General features: G+C 41.4%; 1 protein-coding gene across 1 annotated transcript in view; it reads right to left on the reverse strand.

Annotated features, from left to right (window-relative positions):
• PAN3 (poly(A) specific ribonuclease subunit PAN3) overlaps positions 1-21,407 on the reverse strand; it is a 114,497-nt gene that overhangs the window by 77,778 nt on the left and 15,312 nt on the right. Inside the window, 3 exon segments of the mRNA XM_034758696.1 lie at positions 309-379; positions 3,444-3,510; positions 21,202-21,323. Of these exon segments, the coding sequence (XP_034614587.1) occupies positions 309-379; positions 3,444-3,510; positions 21,202-21,323 (260 nt within the window).

The raw sequence follows: 21,407 nt of genomic DNA on the forward strand, positions 1-21,407 counted from the left end.
CAAGCCTCTGTTCTCAGCATCATAAAAACAGTTTATTTTAAAGTTCCAGGGGCAGGGTCCTTGACACTCATGTTGAAAGTATCTTATAAATGCAGTCTGAAATGTGTCTGGAATATCTCATATTAGCAGCAACAGGCTGGTCTGCAATAGCACATCTTAAAGATATCATCTAACTTCTTTATGTAATGAAATATAAAACAGAAGTGACACCAAAAGAGCCATACCCATTTAAAACCATCTCTCTTCTACCCTCCATTCCTCTTGTCAGTTACAGATATGCCACCTTCTAGAGTTTAGATGTTGCCTACCTTTCTCCTTTGAGATAAACTGAGGGCAGCAAAGTCATTAAACAAGGATGAAGCCGGTGAAGTCAGTGGGTCTGTAAAAGAATGTTAGAAACATCGTTACTACTATATATTATCCGCACAAACTATTTAAAAAAAACCCTTCAAATAATTTTAAATGCAACTGGAAAAAGGAAAAAAGGTTTCTTATTCATCCAGAATTAAAGCTAATTTTAAAGTCAGAACTGCTAAAAGCATAGCAGTTCATTAGATTGTGCATGGGTACACAATTAAAATGGCACTTCTTAGCAGAATTTTAAAAGCTACCCATTGCCAGTTTAAATAATTATATGCTGTACTCCATACCACTTAATTCTACAAACGTTATGGATGTTATTTGTTTTGCCAACTTTTTATTTAGAAATTTAATCAGGACTCAGAGGCAGTCAAGATGAAGATTTTACAAGTAAATTATTATTTCTCCCTGTCCTTACACTTCACCTGCAGGTCATAAGTATCATAATCTGGAACTCAATCACTACAGTCACCATTTAAAAAGGAAACTCCAGATTAAGCATAGATTACAAATATGGATGTCTTCTAATTGCCTGGTGGATGACATGTGCTAACACACTAATGTTTAAAAATGTTTTCGGTAAACCCGAATCTCTTTGACCGTGGTCAGTATGCCTTCAAAATGCAGTTCTATTCTGAAGTGTGCCTCAAAAAGGGAACTGCAAATTTCTCTCTCAATAATTTCTTATCAAGTCTGTTCAGTTTACACAGCCAGTCTAGAAAACCAAAAGTCAGTCTGTTTTTTCCCTCCTCATGTATTGCCACCAATAGTGAATATTTTGCAGATAAAACTTAATCTCATTTACACCAGCAAAACTCCATTGTCTTGAACAATTAATTGTTTTCAATGGGAGCGTAGAGGTATAACTCAGGACAAAACCTGTTCTGTAAAATAATTATTACTAGAAATGAAGTACAAGGAGGAAACAGCCACCTGACTCAAATCTCAGGTTGCATTTGCAGGATAAGTCCATAGTACCCTCACATCTTGAATACTGCACACAGATATGGTTGTCCCATCTACAAACACACACAAACACACACAAACACACACACCATACCAGAATTGGAAAAGTCTCAGAAAAAGGCAACAAAAATTATTAGGGGTATGGAACGATTTCCATATGAGGAGAGATTAATAAAACTGGGACTTTTCAGCTTGGAAAAGAGAGGACTAACAGGGGATGTGTTTGAGGTCTATAAAATCATGACTGGTGTGGAGAAAGTAAATAAGGTAGTGTTACTCCTTCTCATAACACAAGAAGTAGGGGGTCACCGAGTGAAATTAATAGGCAGCAGGTTTAAAACAAACAAAAGGAAATTTTTCTTCATACAATGCAGAGTCAACCTATGGAACTCCTTGCCAGAGGATGTTGTTAAGGTCAAGACTATAACAGGGTTCAAAAAAGAACTAGATAAATTCATGGAGGGTAGGTCCTTCAGTGGCTATTAGCCAGGATGGGCAGGGATGGTGTCCCTATCCTCTGTTTGCCAGAAGCAGGGAACGAGTCACTTGATTCCCTGTTCTGTTCATTCCCTCAGGGAAACCTGACATTGGCCACAGAAGACAGGATACTGGGTTAGATGGACCATTGGCCTGACCCAGTATGGTGTTCTTATGACTAATCATTAAGATAAGTAAAATTTAAAAAAACCTGTGAACTGACAAGTGAATTTGCTATGAAATCTAACACAAACACGGAGCTCCACAACACCACTTTTGTAGCCCCTTTCAGAGGAGGGCCATATTTAAATGTATGTTTTTGCCAAATGGAAGTGCGAGCCAATTCTTAAAGAAGTTAAATATGGAGATATGACTAAGCAGATCTGAAGAAATCTAAAGTGTTGTTATATTCTAAGAAGTAACTAAAAAGACTATTGTGACTCTCAGTGGAGTTAAACATTAAAATTGCTCAAGTTAAAAGTAAAAATATTTTCCTTAACTGACAGCATTTCAAACAACTTGAGATCTTCCAGACATTGACAAACCAATAATGATTTTTAAGTAGAAAATGCATTAGCAGCTTCATAATAAAAATAGGCCTACAAAATATAGCCATTTTTTGTATGGATGGAAGGGATGTTCCCAAGTAATATGAAACAGGAAAGTGGGAAGATATTACTTAAAACATGCTGTGTAGAAATTTAAAATTCCAAGCTCCAAGTTATTTGGCATATGCCACAGAACTCAAGATCCAAAATTGATTAGATTCTGTGAGTGCCACGTTCCTGTCCTCTGTTACCAGGAATTTCATATCAAATAGGGCTTGTCCATACTTACGCGCTGGTTCGGCGGCAGGCAATCTAACTTCTGGGTTCGATTTATTGCGTCTTGTCTGGACGCGATAAATCGAACCCAGAAGTGCTCCCCGTCAACTCCGGTAATCCTGCTTGGCGCAAGGAGTACGCGGAGTCAACGGGGAAGCCTGCCTGCCGCGTCTGGACCGCGGTAAGTTCAAACTCAGGTACGTCGACTTCAGCTACGTTATTCACGTAGCTGAAGTTGCGTACCTTAGTTCGAATTGGGGGGTTAGTGTAGACCAGGCCATAGCCTGTTATACTTTGGCTGTGGGGAAAAAAGTGAAAAAAACATGAGGTTTTATTTTATTTTATTTACAAACTTAGTTCATGTTTGTAAATAAAACAGACAAAAATGTGTGAATATGTGTATGCCCATATCTAAAATTTAAAAAATTATGTATGTAATTCCATTTCACTTTTTCAAACAACTTTTTTTTTAGTAAGAGGCATTAAAAAAGGATTATTGTATTGATGCTATATAAACAGTTTCTAAAGCTATCAGGGCTCTATAGTAGACATCCAAATAAGTATTTTTCTTGATATAACTGAGCAATAGGACAAATTTATAAGTTTTTCCCTTTAAAATGAAAGGCAAGCTGAGAGTTAGAAAGTTCACTAGTAATTTGGTTTGGAATATACAGTAATAAAAAAATTGCACAACAAATAAAGTTCTATCACCTTGAAATCAGATTAAAGGGAGGACTAACTCCCTTGAAACTATTTTTTTCCAATAGGGTTAGCTTTTGAACATACCTTTAAACATATTTCTTTAAAAGTTCTTACCATGGCCTGCATACTGCTTGGCACTGTCATTGAGAAGGCTAGGGGAACTGCTGCTATTTGTCATCCTCTGCAAAAAGTGAAAAACAAAATTGCATGAATATAATAAAGCTATTAAGGCTGAAGACATCTGAGCTAATATTAAGACTTTATTAATACTAATTAGATGATTAACATCCGGATGGCAACTGTCTCAGGGTAAAAAGAGGATATGTGGTTATTTCCAATCTAATAAATTGCTCTACACAGATTCTGATTGGTAGTGAACAAAAAACGTTGAGCAAATGAGAGAAAACAATTTTAATGAAAACCACATAGCACAAAACAATTGTATATTAAAAACAACATTATCTACATCAACTACTTATAGATTAGGAAGCCCTATTGCACCTAAGGTTCTCCTCCTTTTTCCTATAGTTTCTCAAAATGTTAGAGAAGGCTGTAGCTTTTATTACTTGAAGATTCTTTAATCCCAGGACAACAACTCCTCTCCACATTCTATGCCACTATCACCATATGAGACTCTTCCCCTGTGGAGAACTGTCAAATTAGTATAGCATTTGGTGGCATCTTTTGAATGATGGAACCCAGAGAATTACCAAGCATAGTGGGGTTTTCAGGAAAACTATATGATTCCTGTAGCTGAGCAACATGTTGAAAAGGCCAGCAATGGTTCTCTTCAACTCTTTCAACCATTGTCAGGCTGAGCCCCGCTGGTATGTAAGGGCAGGAATCTTGCTAAGCAAGAACTTCACCCCAACTCAGCTCTTTGGCCACATAGGTCAATATTTTCAGAGCAGGACCTAAAACAAAGGGAAGATGACAAATGGCAGTTTGAGAGCTGCCTCCTCCCTGCACTGTTGTTAGAAATACATCTGCAATGTGAAAAGATTCTCACCACTTTCCATAAAACAACTGACATTAGAAGTCCCTGCAGAACTTTTATATTAAAGACAGGGCCGGCTCCAGGCACCAGCTTGCCAAGCAGGTGCTTGGGGCGGCCACTCTGAAGAGGGGCGGCAAGTCCAGCTAGTCGGCGGATGGTCCCTCACTCCCACTTGGAGCGAAGGACCTTCCGCCGAATTGCCGCCGCAGATCGCGACTTTTATTTTATTTTTTTGCCGTTTGTGGCGGCAAAAACCCTGGAGCCAGCCCTGATTAAAGAAGAATGAAAACAGGTTTTATAAAATAAGTACAGTAGGACCTCTGAGTTACAAACACCTCAGGAATGGAGGTTGTTGGTAACTCTGAAATGTTCGTAACTGAACAAAATGTTATGGTTCTTTCAAAAGTTTACAACTGAACATTGATTTAATACAGCTTTGAAACTTTACTAGGAAGAAAAATGCTGCTTTCCCTTTATTTTTTAGTAGTTTATGTTTAACATGGTACTATACGGCAGGTGTCAGCAACCTTTCAGAAGTGGTGTACCGAGTCTTCATTTATTCACTCTAATTTAAGGTTTCGCGTGCCAGTCATACATTTTAACGTTTTCAGATCTCGATCTATAAGTCTATAATATATCATTAAACTATTGTTGTATGTAAAGTAAATAAGGTTTTTAAAATGTTTAAGAAGTTTCATTTAAAAATTAAATTAAAATGCAGAGCTCCCCCAGACCAGTGGCCAGGACCTGGGCAGTGTGAGTGCCACTGAAAATCAGCTCACATGCCGCCTTCAGCACACGTGTCATAGATTGCCTACCCCTGCTATACGGTATCTGCTTTTTTGGGGGGTGGGGGAGGTACTCTGCTGCTGCCTGATTGCGTACTTCCAGTTCCAAATGAGGTGTGTGGCTGACTGGTCAGTTTGTAACTCTGGTGCTCGCAACTCTGAAGTTCTACCGTAAGACAAGTTTTTAAAACTAACTTATGCGTATGATGCCATAAAAAGAATGGACAAAATAAACACTAAATTATAGAGTACATAGTAAAACCATTTAGGCACGTTACCAGATAACTTTAGATGTGACCCTCTCAATGAGCTCAGACAGTTGCCATGCTAATCTCACTCAATTCCACCTACTGCATTCTGTTGGGATGCTACAGCATCAAACATTCTGTTGTCATGGGACCTATTATGTTACTACCCCTTCCCCCACTCCATCCCTATGAATCTCCACACACGTACCCACCTAACCTCTGTCAAGCTGTCCTGCAGTGGTTCAAGTGTATGGAGTACCCACCTCAGTGAAGAGGCACAAACCCCAAATTGGTTGTGACTTCTATACTTCGATTTCACCAACCAAATATCAAATGTAAACTCCTCAGGCACTATAACAGCCTTAACATGGAGTCACATTCAGTCCCCTCTGTCTTGCCACACAGATAAGCCTGCCTTTGTCATAGATGGTCCCTTACATAAAGGAACAGCAATATTCAGGTTATTCCCCATCCCAACAGACCAAACACTCACACTAGGTTAATTGCACTTTAGATTTCGCACCAAAGACGAGGCTTGTAGCCAATCCCATAATCAACTATCTAAATATTTATTAAATAGGAAGAGAAAGCAAGAGAAACATTTACAAGGTTAAAACATATATACACAAACAAGTTACAGTCTTAAGTTTCAAAAGGTAATAGAAGCTTCTATAATAAGCAAGCTCTGGCTGTCTTTTAGGGCTAACCCAGGCTAAGCAGCTGGGGATCCCTTGTTTATGCCTAGAAACCTTTCCCCCATAGTCCAAGCAGCAAATGAGATTCAGTTCTTCCTTGTTAGGAGCTTTTATTCCCTTCCCCCCCTCTCCTTTGAGCTGCAGATTCAGCTGATGGGGGAATTCACTTGCAAGACTCATCTTTATTGGGGAGTGGAGGAAGGAGAGAGAAGAGTAAACAATAGTCTTTTGTCCTCTTTAATGGTCTACTCTAGTCCATCTTGTGTCAATGGAACCTTCTTTGTCAGACAGGACATAACACCTTCTGCTGGAGACCAGCATTTTGCAGTAGTTAAAGTCTCTCTCCTGTCTGGTGATTTACACAGTGAAAGAGGCTTACAATACACCTACTTAAATATTACTTTACAATATGGGATACAGATGTTATAAGTGAGGCTATATCTACACTTGCAGATGTAGAGGGCCGGGAGTTAAACCAGCCCTCAGACAGCAGCAGGGAAAGCGCTGCTGTGTGTTCACACTGTGCTCCTTGTGACTGTGGAGCATGTCTACATTAGCAGCTCTTGCAACGCCACAGAGAGCAGTGCATTGTGGTAGCTATCCCAGTGTGCAAGTGGCTGTAGCATGCTTTGGAAAGGGTTTGCAATGCCTAATGGGGCAGGCACAGCATCACATGATGCAGGTTTCCCAATCCCATTGTTCCATAGGCATCCTACTAGATTGCCAGCTGCTTTTCACATGAGGGGCTGGGGAGTGTGACAGGGAGTGTGTTGTGTGTATGTGGGGGGGGCTGTATTTTGGGGGGCAGAGAGTGTGTCAGCATGCTATCTTGTAAGTTCAGACAGCAGCAGGGGGAAAGGGGGAACCCGACATCAGCCCCCACCCTCCCGCCTCTCTCTCACACACACACACACACACACACACACACACACTCCTCTGCAGCAGGAGCATTCCACAGTAATGCTTTGCTTTGTGTCCTAGAGCAGGTAAGCATGTGTGCTGTCAGAAACGAGCTTTGAAAGGGAATATCCTCATGCCTGCAGCCAAGTTCAAAACAATGACCCGAGTGACCACTTGACTTCAAGGGATTATGGGACATTTCTGGAGACCAATCACAGTGCAGTAATGCAACACGTCATCTACACTGACACCTCAGCGTTCCAGCCCAGGCACAGGAAGCTCTATGCTTCGGGTGGAGGTGGATTACCGGGAACGCTCCAGCTGCAGAGTCCAGGCGCTCTAAGTGCCTTGCCAGTGCGGACACCTCAGGAGTTATGGACCCCGGGGCTGATTTAATGCACTCTAACTTGCAAGTGTAGACAAGGCCTGAGATGAATGCATGCAGCAACTCACAAGCATTCAAACACAGTCTAACCTCTGAACACATTCTTATCATTCTAATACCTATTATTAATATTACCTAATACTAATACACAGGTGAACCAGGCTGATTTCAGTTAAGTATTTGCCAGAATTGCGGCATGGAGACCTTGGGATGAGCTGGCATCTGGTCTACCACTGTCACCACCTCTTTCAAGACCTTTGATTAAACAAGCTACTGGTAATGGTTTTGATTCTGTGGGTATATCGTATTGCTGAAGAGCTGAAGTCCAACTCACAATAAAGGGTTATTAGTCAGTGACAGCCAACTGCTTACCATAGACTAACATCCGTAATGAATTGATAAAATGTATTTGTCACCACAGTATCAGGCACACTTTGCAGGCTTTGGACTAAGAGTTGACTTATTTCCTAAATACAGAAAACATAACATGACACCTGTCCTTCTACCTCCACCTCAAAAGCAACAACATTACAAGGACACAGATAGAGAAAATCTGACCAGTAATGCAACACTTCAGACATTCTTAACACTTTTCAGCTTCACTCAAAATTGCTTTTAGCAAGCTGAGAAATATCTCCTTTTCCTGTATTAGATGATCCTTCTAATTCTGTCTTAGCTAGTGTATATAATTCTAGTGTCTAAAGTACAATTCCTTCCACCATAAATTACTTTAGGTGTAGCAATGGGATTTAGAAGATCCAATGATACAGAATGCAAAAGCCAAATGCTGTAGAAAGAGCCAGATTTTTGTTTGATAGTCTATGTAATGTAGTACCTGGTACCACGCCTTGGCTTGATCAATCCTTTTCTACCACCTAGTTCAACTGGTTAGTTTCAGCATCTTAGTTCTTGGAATTGGGTATGAACTGAACACAACAGCCATACCAGTCTTCTGGTAAGTAACAAAACGATATTGACTTCCTTCTTGAAGTGCACAACAGATGAGCCCCACTGACGACTGAATTTCTGGATCAATTGCCACTCTGGCATCTTACAGAATCATAGAATATCAGGGTTGGAAGGAACCTCAAGAGGTCATCTAGTCCAACCCCCTGCTCAAAGCAGGACCCATCCCCAGACAGATTTTTGCCCCAGATCCCTAAATGGCCCCCTCAAGGATTGAACTCACATCCCTGGGTTTAGCAGGTGAATGCTCAAACCTCCTTTAGATTTGTCTCTCCTAATGGAATTGGGCCAGTGGTATGCCTCAGGGCTGACTGATTAAGCGTCCACCTGTGTAAGCCATATGAGGTGCACCCTGGCTTTGCTGAAACTCATTAATGGAATGCAAGATATCATCTGTACCCTCTGTGTGAACAAGCAGGCAAAGGAATCATGAAAAAAGCCAGAACAAGTTGGATGACATAGATGTCAAGAATCCCATCATATTAAAAGAAATAAAAATAAAATCTTTGTTGAAACTACTATTTTTCTTGCATCATGGAACACTAGAGAGAGCAGAAATTTGGGGGGGGAAAGCAAATTGGCACTGATCTCCAAATGAGTAAAGAAATGTGATCTTGGCAATGACGATCCCATTTCTTTCAGTCTGGCGATAAGTTCTGCTGGTAGACACAAGGCAAGTCTTCCCCTCACCACTTTTTAAGTAATGTCCAAATTCCAGTTTAACCAGTTATCTTTCCCCATGCCTTCCTACTTATCCAAACATAAGCTCAGTGTAAAAGAGATCCTCAAGCTAGTATCTGAAACAGACTAAGGTCCTTAGAAAGTCCATTTTACTTGTTCATTTTATACCAATTAATTTGGTCAATCTGTGCCAGAAGATAGCCATTTAGTTATGTGTATCTAGTTGCATTTCCTAGAATTACTGTCTTAAAAGGCCTCAAATATCAAGATCATAATAAAGTCACATTCAGTCAAATCTACATCCCACAGCACTTGCTGGGGTGGATAAAAGTTTAATAAAAAAAACACCACACAAGTTTTTAGATTTTTTTTAATTTACATTTTAAAATTTTGACTGCCTATCTCAAGAACCATTACTTACTAAGTTTGTCATGGAAATAAATTGATCCTCCTCCCACAAAAGGGGCAGTTCAAGATGTTGATGCATTATGCAATTCATCTTTTTGAAAGTGTCAGAGTAGGATTCACTGTGCAGTGTTGTTGTACCCAAGCTGGTCCCAGGATATCAGAGAGACAAGGCGGGTGAGGTAATATCTTTTATTGGACCAACTTCTGTTGGTGAGAGACAAAAGCTTTTGAGCTTACACAGAGCTCTTCTTCAGGTCTGGGAAAGGATCAGAGGCTAAGTCTCTGCTACAAGGGCACTGATGCAGCTGTGCCATTGTAACACTTCTGGTGAATACACTCTAAGATGACAGAAGAGAGCTCTCCCATTGGCTTAACTCCTGCCTCTGCGAGAGGTGATAGCTATGTCGGCAGAAGCTCTCCCACTGACAGAGCTCTGTCCATCCTGGCGCTTAGGTCATTATAACTTATGTTGCTCGGGGAGTATGAATTATTCACAACCCTGAACAACGCAGATTATACCAAAGTAATTTGTAGTGTAGACATAGCCAGAGTATCACAGCTAAATACAAGGTGGAACAGATTATTTAACATAAATTGTTAACACATTTCAAGGGACCATTCAAGGTAAAGTGGTCTGTTAACATCCCTCTAGTTATAGGGGGGGAAACAGAAGGGAGGGGAGCAGCTAGGGTGGCAGTTAGTGGGTTATAAACATAGTGCATGCACCAGAGCCTATTTTATTACATAGTACAGGTCTGTCACATCTTACGCGCATTTAACATGCGCGATTTCAACTTTACGCGGTCGGCAAAAACAAACAAAACCAAAAACAAACAAACAAACAAAAAAAACACAACAGCTTTAATACTATACCTGTAGTGCGGGCAATTCTGCCCGCCATTGAACTCAATGGGATTTTGGCTATACACGGTTTTCGCTTTACGCACTAACCGCGGAACGGAACCCCCGAGTAAGATGAGACAGACCTGTATTAAGCAGGCAAAATATTTGATTCCAAGTTTCAATATATTCAGTTTGTGACGTTTGGAAGAACTGACCAGGCTTTTGTAATTCACCAGGCCTAACAAATTTGCTTCAACAAGTTATATTCATCCACTGCCTGTTTTTTGTTCACTAGTGTAACAGGGAAGATTAGCTTTCCTACTTTCTTGACTCACAAGTCAATAACTGTTTTATATTCTCTTTCACCCAAAACTATATCCCCAAACACTTTTACACAGAGTTATTATTTAACTACAGTCCGGATTAGGCTGCTAAGGTACTGGGTAGTTGCCCAGTGACCCATTTTCTGGGACTGGCTAGAATGTCACTCTGTTCTCAGTCCCAGCAGAAAGGAGAGAGCATAGATGAGTATTCAACAATGGTGGAGTTGAGGAAGAGACAAACAAAGGCAAAAAGCAGATTTGCAGACAAAAACCCAAGGTGAAACAAGATAAGAGGTAAAACAAGGATGACAATGGAGCAAAATTAATTTATAAAATTTAAATGTTAACCTCTATTACTGAAGGAGTGGCTACTTTTTACAAATCAAATTTACTACTTAATAAAAGTGCATCTAAGTGGCAGGGTAGTAACTTCTATTATTTCAGTCAGGGAACAGTGTATCTGAGCAAAAACGTACTTTAGAATGGCTTATCTCCAGCCCTAAAAATGATTGTGGAAAGAAAGACTGAAGTATCAATGCCCATGAAGTAGCAACATCTACTCTTCTGTATCAGAGCTTTTGGAAGTGTTTAAATAAGTAAGTGATCTAATAGTCTCTTGTGACCTTAAACTCTGTAAAACTATAAAGGTAAGAATCACTTGTATTTACTAAAGCATAAAAATGACAAATCAGAATTTCACTGCATGAAAAAGCTATGCTTTATTGCTCACACCTATCAATGAGCCTGGTCTTTTTACAAGTGATTTAAGTCCATTATTTAGTAGCCTTGGTTTAAACACTCTGGACAACTGATAATCTGAGATCAATGCCCATTCAAGAGATCTGTACTACAGCTATATGCACTATTGCTTGGACTTGGTATTGTGCATGGACATGCACGTGGTCTTTAATAAAGACTAAACTGTTTCTGGATTAAGAGTTGAGCTACTTGGTCACTCCCTTTGGTTCCTTTTATCAGAAAACTCACTTACAGAAAACTTACCCTAACACACACATGCTGAGACTCTACAAACAGGGGCGCATAAGAGAAAATATTGAATAACTGAACAATTCTTGTCAAACTAGATTTAGGCAGCTAGCCTGGGAGAGGTTTGGATTTGCAGCATTGTATACACATACAACAGCTTCAGACTCCTATACATCTCATGATCCTCACCAGAAAGCAGCTCATGCAGAAAGACAACTCTGTCGAAACCAAAGTCAAACAAAAAACAAAATCCCTTCCCCAATGCCACATGGCGGTCACTCAGTTCCATATCCCTAATCCATTGCTGGCTATTTCAACACTCAATATTCTGTTGCTATGGTCCTGATGTGTCATAAAGAACTAGTTCAAAATCAGTCCCAAAACTGAAGTCTGTTCTTTTTGCTTAAGTGATATGAGTAAGTTGCCTCTGTTCAAATCTAAAAGGAAAACCGTTATCAGAGCAAGAGCCATCACCACATGCAACATCCAGGGTCTTGTCTACACTGAGCTTTTTCTGAAAAATTCCTTATGTTGATGTTATACTGCTGATGAGAGCAGTAGCATAGACTAGCCAATGGTGTTCTTACTATCTTCCAACTTGCTCTGAGCACTACCTACAATGGAAGCTACTGGGCTCTCATTTTTGAATGTCAGGACACTCATTTAGATAAGTACAGATTTAAATTTTTTAAAAATTTTCAACGTTAATCTAAGACTTACACACTGAAGAAAGTATTTCAGAATAGTCACTGTGGTTATCTGAATATATAGCAATTAAATTACAAAAGTGGAATGTAAGTATTCAGAAAAATCAGAACACTTTTACTGTTTCTTCGCTGTCAAGGAACAGCACAGCTCTGCCCCTACTTACACCTCATCTAAAGGAAAGGTAGTATGAAAGAAGGCACAGAGTCAGGTGCTGATGAAAGGGCAAGCAGCCAATCTGTAGAGGGAGAAGAATGAGGAAAAGCTGGCAACAGCAGCCACAGCACACTCTTGCAGCCTCTGGATACTAGTGAGGTCTTTGGACTCCCATGCCTCAGATTTTCATTGTGACATTCTTTCCCCTCTACTAATTTGGCTGTTTATCCCAATTCTCTCCTCCCTCTTCCCTCACAGGGTCTTTCTACTAGCCTCACCCTCACTGCTTTCTTTGGTATTTACCATTCTACCCTCCCTTCCTCTCTATCCTTAATTTATTTTTTAATCTATTTATCTAGATTTAAATTAATAAAGATGCCTATCCAAGGCTCTCTGTGCCCTAACATACAATATATACACAAATTAAATCTCAGCAGTATTAAAATCAATTCTGCAAGCACCTAGCCAGTCAACTACCCCTTCATCACAGAAGCATGCCCCTCCTCTACTTTGGCTTCCTTTATCCTTATTAACCAGTTCTCTCCTGCCTTCCTTCTTCATTCCCACAATACATTTTTAAATATTATACACACATTACATTAAAATAACATTAAGATTGCAAAGTCAAGCCCTCAAAAGTTAGGAAGTGACAGAAAAAAACAGACATACCTGTTTGGTAACTCTTGTTCTTTGAGAGGTGTTGCACGTGTCCATTTCATTTTAGGTGTGTGCGCACGCCAGTGGACCAAAGCAGGAAAACTTTTTCCCCATACCGTACCCATCCGGGCAGCGCACACACCCTCTGCGCAGGCATGCTGCTGGCTTGGAGTACAAAGGAGCAGAGTAGCTCCGATGCCCCTCATTTCCTTCACACCAGAAGCCAGTATTTCCTGGGACTCCAATGTAGAGGGGGAGGAGCGGGAGTCATGAAATGGACATGTTCTTCGAGATGTTGCATGTTTACCAAACAGTTATGTAACCATTTTTTCTTTTAATTCTTGCACACGTCCATTCCATTTTAGATGGCTCACAAACAGTTCCACATGAGAGAAGTGTCGGAGTCTACCTAAACAAGGCCTGCAACACCATTCTCCCAAATCTAACGTCATTTCTTGAGGCCTTGGAGAGAGCATAATGAGTGGTGAAGGTCTAAACACATGACCAAGTCGCAGCCCTGCAAATCTCACTGATGGGAACGCGAGCCAAGAAAGCAGCCAATGCTTGTGCTCTTGTAGAATGGGCTAGAACTCACTGAGATAGGGGAACCTTAGCAATATTGTAGCACAAATACAGGAGGAGATGCAGGAAGAAATCCTCTTCAAAGTGACAGGCTGTCCCTTCATCCTGTCAGAAAAGGAGACAAATAATTGAAGAGAAATTCTACACTCTTGTCCTTGTCCCAAGAAAAGGCTTATGCCCTCTAAAGTATGGATTTTCCCCCTTTTTTGGGGGGGGGGGGGGGGGGGGAGAAGAGGTTTCGAAAAAAAAAAAGATTGGTGAGCATATAGTCTGATTTAGATGAAGTTCCAACACCAGTTAAGTGAAAATTTTACGGTGTGAATACAAACTCACTTTCTCTTTATAAAAACACCATATAAAGGATGGTCAGCCACCAAAGCCTGAAGTTTTACTACCCTCCTGGCCAAAGTAACAGCCACCAGGAATGCTAGAGAGACAGGAGAAAATGAGGACGCAGCTATAGTTTCAAGAGGGGACTCCATTAAAACTGAAAAACACAAATTCATATCCCATCATATTGCTGGGTCCCTAATACTTGGGAAGAGCCAGTCCAAACCTTTCAAGAACCTAAGAGTCATAGAATTGGAAAAACAGATCTTCCCTCTACAGGAGGAGAGAACATGGAGAGACCTGAAGGTTCCTCTTTCAGTTAATTGACAGAATCCTTTTTCCTTTAGGTGAAGCAGGTAATCCAGAATAATATGAATAGGAGCCTGTGAAAGAGAGGTATTCTGCTGGGACCAAACAGAGAACATCTTGTGTTTCTTGAGGTAAGTATATCAAGTGGAGGGTTTTCTATTTAAAAAGATCATTTTGCACTCCAATTTAACAGACCACTTCCTGGGGAGTTACCCACTGAACATCCAAGCAGTCAGATATAGGCTGAGAAGGTTGGGATGCAGCATCTGACCATGGTTCTGTGAAACTATGTCCAAGCCTGAGAGAGAGGGGTATGGAATTTTGAATAGAAAGGTTAAAGAGGCCCAAAAACCTAGCCGGGCAAGACTGGTAGTGACTTCCTCTCATGGCCTGCTCAAAACTCTTGATGCCATAGGGATAGGAGAAAAAGTGTAATGAAGTTTTCCCCTTCCAGGATAGTAGAAACACATCTGGCACACATCCCACGCTGGGACCTGTCCTTGAACAGAACTGGGGATTCGTCCTGTTCCGTCAGGTGGCAAATAGGTTTATTCCTGGCATTCTGCAAATCTGAAAAATGGACTTTGCCATGTTCAGTCTGAGAAACTGTTAGTGATCATTGCTGACTGATCTGCTGAGACATTCCACTAGACAGTTCTGACACCCAGGAAAGTGAGATGCTTTGAGAGTAATCTCATTCCTGATTCAGAAAGACCAAAGGTTTATTGCCTCTGGCAAACAGGGTTATACCTGGCACATCCAGGCTTTTTAGATGGAACATCACAGCTGTATTGTCCAGGAGCACCTGAGCAGAACCACCTTTGATATGGGGAAGAAACACTTCATCAGCCAGGTGGATAGCTCGAAGCTCTCAAACATTCATGTGAGGGAGAGAACTTGAGTCTGAAAATCATCCAGGACCATGGTCAGAGGGCAGAGTGGGGCAAAAGAAACACTGTTGCATACATTGGCAGAGTCCATCCACCAGTCCAGCGATGACAAAACAGTTGTGGATATTTGAGTCAGCATGCCCAGCAGATGATTATAAGGATGGTAGATAGACAAACTCTCCACATGACTGAGGTGAAGTCTGGATACTGATTCTTGTAAGAACAAGCTGCCTGAAACGTTTAGGTGACATGGCAATTCCTCACTGTTGTACAAGTATATGCCTGTAGTCTTTGTATAGGTCCCATATCACCTGAAATTCTAGCTTGAGGTAAATATGTGATTGCTGTGGTTGAGTGGAGAACTGTTCCTATGAATTTGATTCTCAGGAGAGGGAGAACTGATTTGTCCTTGTTGATCAACAGACCAAGTAACTGAAAAAGGGACCGTATCTTCTCAATGGCCACTATTTGCTGTCTGGACAGATCTCAAAACAACCATTCATCCAGATATGGGTACACCTGGACCTCTACCTTCTTGAGATATGCTACAACCACTGCCATGCAGTTTGTGCAGACTCAAGGGGAGAACCATAAGCTAACAACATCTGCTATGAGTTTTAAGAAGCTCCTGTGGCTCTGGTAAACAGCCACATGGAAGAAGGAATCCTTTAAGCTGAGAGCAGTGACTAGCCTTTTGGGTCTAGGAACAATAGATGCTAGGGTAACCATACAAAACTCTATGTATCTATGGAGGTATTGCAGGTGTACACTAAATCCAAGGCCTACCTTGGATGGTACCACATGAGGTGCCAGAGTTGACAACTCTACGTCGCTAGAATGTGATATGGGTGAGTTCCTAGTGGGACCTGGCTTAGCTCTAACCTTGGTAGTGGTCTTCTTGTGAAAGTCTGTTGGGGACTTAACCCTCTTCATCTTCGAGAGGTTTTTCTGGCTGGAAGAGGTCAAAGTGCTAGACTTCTGCTGCTGTTTACATGATACTGAGACAGAGAAGAGGGTCATCTCTCTGAACCGCTTCAGCACAGGGATGCCACCAAACCTGGTAGAATGTTCCAAGGTGGAGTACAGTCCGAATTCCTGCATACTGAGCACCTGGGTTCCAAAACTGAGCACAAAGCTGCTTCCACCAGGATATCTCAACACTGAACTTCCCTCAACTTCTCAGTCCTGATCTTAAATGCCCTCTCTGTAGAGGATTTATGTCTCACATGTTCTTCTCCCACACACCTTAAACAGAAGGAGTTAGGCTCTCTGACTGACAGATTAGGTACAGCCACAACAGCACTTAACCCACAGGGATTTAGGCATGGCCCCATACAGAAAAGCTCAAAGAACAAGAAAATAAAAATCAAGTCATCTTTTGAAATGAGTACCATTAACTAAAGCTAAAACAACTATACTAAAGTAACTATTTACAATTAAAAAAACCCTCTAGAAAAATTTTCCTAAAGCGAGAATGAAAAAAGAAGGTGAGAAGCTCACACACGCTGACTACCGACCATAGGATATGAGACAGAACTGGAGTGGGGGAAGGGGTGTCAGGGCTGTTCTGACCCTTCATAGCCTTGGCTAGTACAAGTGTGCAGAGGGCACATGCACTGCCTCAATGGATACGGCTATGGGAAAAAGTTCTCTGGCTTCATTGCACTGGCACGTGCATACCTACCATGGAATGGACGTGTGCAAGAACTCAAAGAAGAATTTAGATTGCCTGTACAATCTTAATGTGCCCCTCTAGGGTGCATGCATTACAATAGGGTCTTTAATTACAGGATCACATACTAGTTTTTCCACAAGACCCCTGCCCCATTCAGTGTACAGAATGGGCCAGCTGTAGGAATTAATCAGGGCTGTGTAGTGAAGGAGACTGCTGTCTGTAGTAACCATTTCAGTTGCTGCAAAAGATGAAAGGCGTGTCATGAATGAGGCAGCAGACTGCAGGAAAAGAAAGAATGGTCTCATGGTAAAGGAGACTGAATGCTGCTATGGAGGATAGGTTTCTATCACTACCTCTACCACAGAGTTCCCATATAATGTAGTTAAGTTATTTAAACCAAACTTCTCAAAGGTGGTCACTAAAGGTGCGTTTCCATTTTCTGACTTGGGACCCTGGTGTCTGGTTTGCAGAAATGCTGAGCACTCAGCTGTAACTGAAGTCAGTGGGAAGCGTGCTTTGAACATGAAGTGCTATATAATGCGAAGTACTCTGAAAAATCCAATAGTAGGTTTCTCAAATTGGGCACTCAAAATTAGTGGACTCCTTTTGACATTCCTGTCTCGGTTCGCCACTTGTAAAATGGGATCAATACCCACCGGAGTGTTGTGCAAATAAACGTATTAGTACTTTTGAAGCACTCCGATGCTACAGTGATGAGCTCCACAAACAAGCCCATGAGCAAATGATTTTTTTCAGAGCAAGGTTTGAATGGTGTGTGGTAAATAAGGCTTGGGGACCACACACTGAACATGAATGAGTAAACAAAATATTGAACAGATGCTTACTAAGTGAGCACCATCCATTCTGCACATGGAAGGAGACGGGACCTTGTGACCAGGTAATTAAAAACAGTATCACAATGCATATGCACAAGGGAACTAAATTAAGGCACAGGCAACCTTAATTCTGGTATTTCCTTACCAGTGAGTGCTTGACTTTTGCCCTCTTAATAACGTTCTTTTAACAGATTTGTGAGTGTGAGTGAGAAAGTAATTTCCTAGGTACTAAAAAAACCAAACTGAAAAAAAATTCCATCGTGTTTCATCATTCTCCCTCTCGCATGGCTTACCGGAAGGGGTGGAACCTTTAGATACACCACACAGATCTCTGCCCCTTGAGCTAACAGAGTGACTGACAGCAGTAGTAGGCAGTCATCTTCTATGTGCACCAGCACTAAAGGATTATGAGACACTGCCAGTGAGCTTCACAGATATTTACTGACAGCAGAAGAATGGTGAGATTTAGTAGTCTTGGGTTCCATTCCAGGTTTAGAGGAAAGCATGCTCTAGTGAGCACAGACTCTTCTGCTCCATCCCCTGCAATCTGTCCTTTTCCCAAGCCTGTCTCTTCTTCAACCCACTCCTCTTCTCAGGCTTTTCCATCCACCTCCTTGCCCATCAAGTCCTAGTTCCAGTTACCTTATCCAGCCATTCCCAGTTCCCCTGCCTTCCAGTCGCTGGTGCCGTAGTCCATGTTCCCAATCTCACTCCCTAGGCTTCTTGTCCAATCTGAATCATCATCCTGTTGTCCTAGTCTCTTTGCCTAGCCAGTCCCAGTTCCCCTCCCATACTCCAATTCCTCGTCAGATCGGCCTCACCTCACCTTCATGCCCTGCCCCCAGTTTCCCTATCAGCCTCCAGTCACAGTCTCCATGTCCCATCTACTCAGTCTATCTCCACATGTCCAGCTCTCGTGCCCTCCGTACACAAATCAGGCAGCTTCCTCCTCCATGCTGCTTGGGCCCAGCAGACGGCACAGAGCACAGGAGAGAGTTCTCAGTTCTTGTACGCAACCTGGACCCAACACAGCATGCAGCAGCCCAGAGCAGCAAATACAGGGAAAGCCCCACACTGCACTGAGCCAGAGCATGCCCAGTGTGGATGGAATCTTCAGGAAATTTAACTACTAAAATCTAAAAAGTCTATACTGAGCACGTGCAAACTGCGATTTTCAAAAAGTCTTACAACTTGCTCAAATTTGGGCAGATTTTCACAGGGACAGCAAGAGATACATCCTTGACACAATGGCCACCAGCCTACCAAATTTCAAATCCCTGCTCCAAAGCACAGGGGCAGTAAAGTTGTTAAAAGAAAAGGTTGCAAGAATATATCCGTACCCTTGTTCTTGGAAACGGATGAATTTTTTTCGGCAACCTTTTTAAAAAAGAAAATCATCCTGAGGCAGACAATCAGCATGGAAAATTGCAGCCCAAATAGTTAAAATTTGGCAAAGTTATAAGCAACTGAAAATGCACTCTTATAATGAGATGTGTCTGGCAACCTTAATAGGTGGGGCTAGTAGCTCCCCCTATAATTCTTGTGCATTTGTATTCATTCCAGAGACATACTTTACAGACAAAAAACTTTAGTTTATTGATTAAGTGCAACATCTTCCAATGCAAACCCTAAAAATCAAGAAAATATCAACTTATGGGACATTTCTTAACAGTAAGCTTAATGTCCACAGATCATGTTTTCAGCAATGAGACTCCCCATCTTCACAAGGAACTTTCTTCAGACTCCAACTGAGAAGAAAACACTACACACAACACATTAATTTTTCACACAGTAACCCACAAAACCTTAATTACAACCTTAGCAACATTACCAAATATTCAGTATTTGCATGGGCACCCAGGTTAAGTGCATGATGTGCTTCTGAAAGAAGTATGAAATTATAATAAAGGTTGTGTATCCTACAAGGAAAATGTTGCTGTTAAATATCAGAATCCAAAAAATGCAAAACTTCGTGCTTATGTTACGTAGTTCCATGTTTAACTCAGTGCTATCTAGCTCAAATTTCTTCAGAGTATAGGAAAATGATTTTCTAATTTCCAACCCTGCCAACTCACCTTGAGATACGAGGTCAAGATGGGCAATTTTCATCTTCTGCATGGCTGCCAGTATAAAAAAAAATTCTATACAGCAACTATGCATCCTCCAATCCCATTTAAAATAAGCAATATAGCCTTTTTCATACCCTACATGAAAAAGAAGTCGGAAAGGGAACACCTAATTCTTTCCCACTCTTTGCTTGTTATTTTTATATGCACCATACCTGACCTCAAAGGAGCCTTATGAACTGGAGTTTCCTTGATATAAAATAAGAAAAAGCTGCTGTAAGGGCTTTCTCCGTGAGAAAGCACTCGCCGCTCCCGGTCACCCAAAATCTAGATTTATTAGCCTTCCAAGCACATAGACAGACCATCTTCCCTCAGGTTTTTAAAGAGAGGATGGATTGGGGGGTTAGAGCGCTTTATTTGATTATGAGATTATTACTGCATTTACTAGCAGTTCCATATATTTATGCTTTGAAGTAAGTGAGCAGCCCTTTCCAACAGACTGTATTGTATGACTGTTATATTCAGGGCCGGCTCCAGGCACCAGCTGAGCAAGCTGGTGCTTGGGGCAGCAGATTGTTAGAGGCGACATTCTGCCCAATCTTAGGGCAGCATGGCCGCTTTTTTTTTTGTTCTTCCGTTCCGCTCCGGCTGCCCTGTAGGTGGCGGCGGCGGCGTGGAGAACCAGAGCGCCCTGCAGGGCAGTCCTCTTCCTTCCCTCCCCGCCGACCAGAGCGGAGCCCTCGCGGCAGGCGGCAGCGCAGCAGGAGGGGCCGCGTGGCAGCGCCCCTGCTGTAGCCCTGGCTGCCCCCTTCTCTCTCTCCCGCCTATTCCAAAAAATTACATAGCAAATGGAGGTCACTTAATTAGTTTATATTCTTTGGGCAATGCCACATAGTATGATAGATGTTCACCTGAGAGTTTATATAAGTCACGATATTAGTACATTGTTACTTTAACAGTTCACACCGTTTCAGGGGCTTAAGGACATTAAAATGTATTTCAATTATAAAACATTTTATAGTTTTGAGTAAAAAGGCTGAAAAAAGTTAGTCAGACCAATTCAAATGTGATAGACACAAATAAGGGGGGCCCTAAAAAGTAACCTGGACAGTCAAAGTTAAGATTGCAGTATATTTTGAACACAAGTCACAAGAGGATTTAAGGTACAATAAAGTGAAATCAACAAAAGGAATAGACATTTCATCCTGAAACAAAAGTGCTAATAAAAATAATTACAACATGAAGGAATGAACAAGGTTGTTCTATTTTCACCATTAGATGAAATGGGAAAGCCTAATGTACTCTAACAGGTACAAAAACAGTTGTAGAAAGGCAAGTTAGCTTTCTGTTGCTCCTGCCACTTAACTGTTTTCAGTTCTTGGCACAACAATGTAATGTGGCTGTCAGAGCTAGTGCAAATTGATACAGTTCACTGCCAACATTACCTGCATCATGGGATATTTTGCTTCAGCAGGACTTCCAAATCCATTAACACCAATGAAGCTGGTACTAAAGTAGGAATCTGTGAGACCAGCATCAGCTAAACCACCGCCATCTATTCCAGGAACTAAAAGAAAAAGGAAAAATGTTTCAGATTTTAGTTTAGCAAGTCTACCTGTTTCTTGCCAATAATATATTTGTCTAGATTTAG

This window comes from Trachemys scripta, chromosome 1, assembly GCF_013100865.1.
Source record: "Trachemys scripta elegans isolate TJP31775 chromosome 1, CAS_Tse_1.0, whole genome shotgun sequence".
Lineage (NCBI taxonomy): Eukaryota > Metazoa > Chordata > Testudines > Emydidae > Trachemys > Trachemys scripta.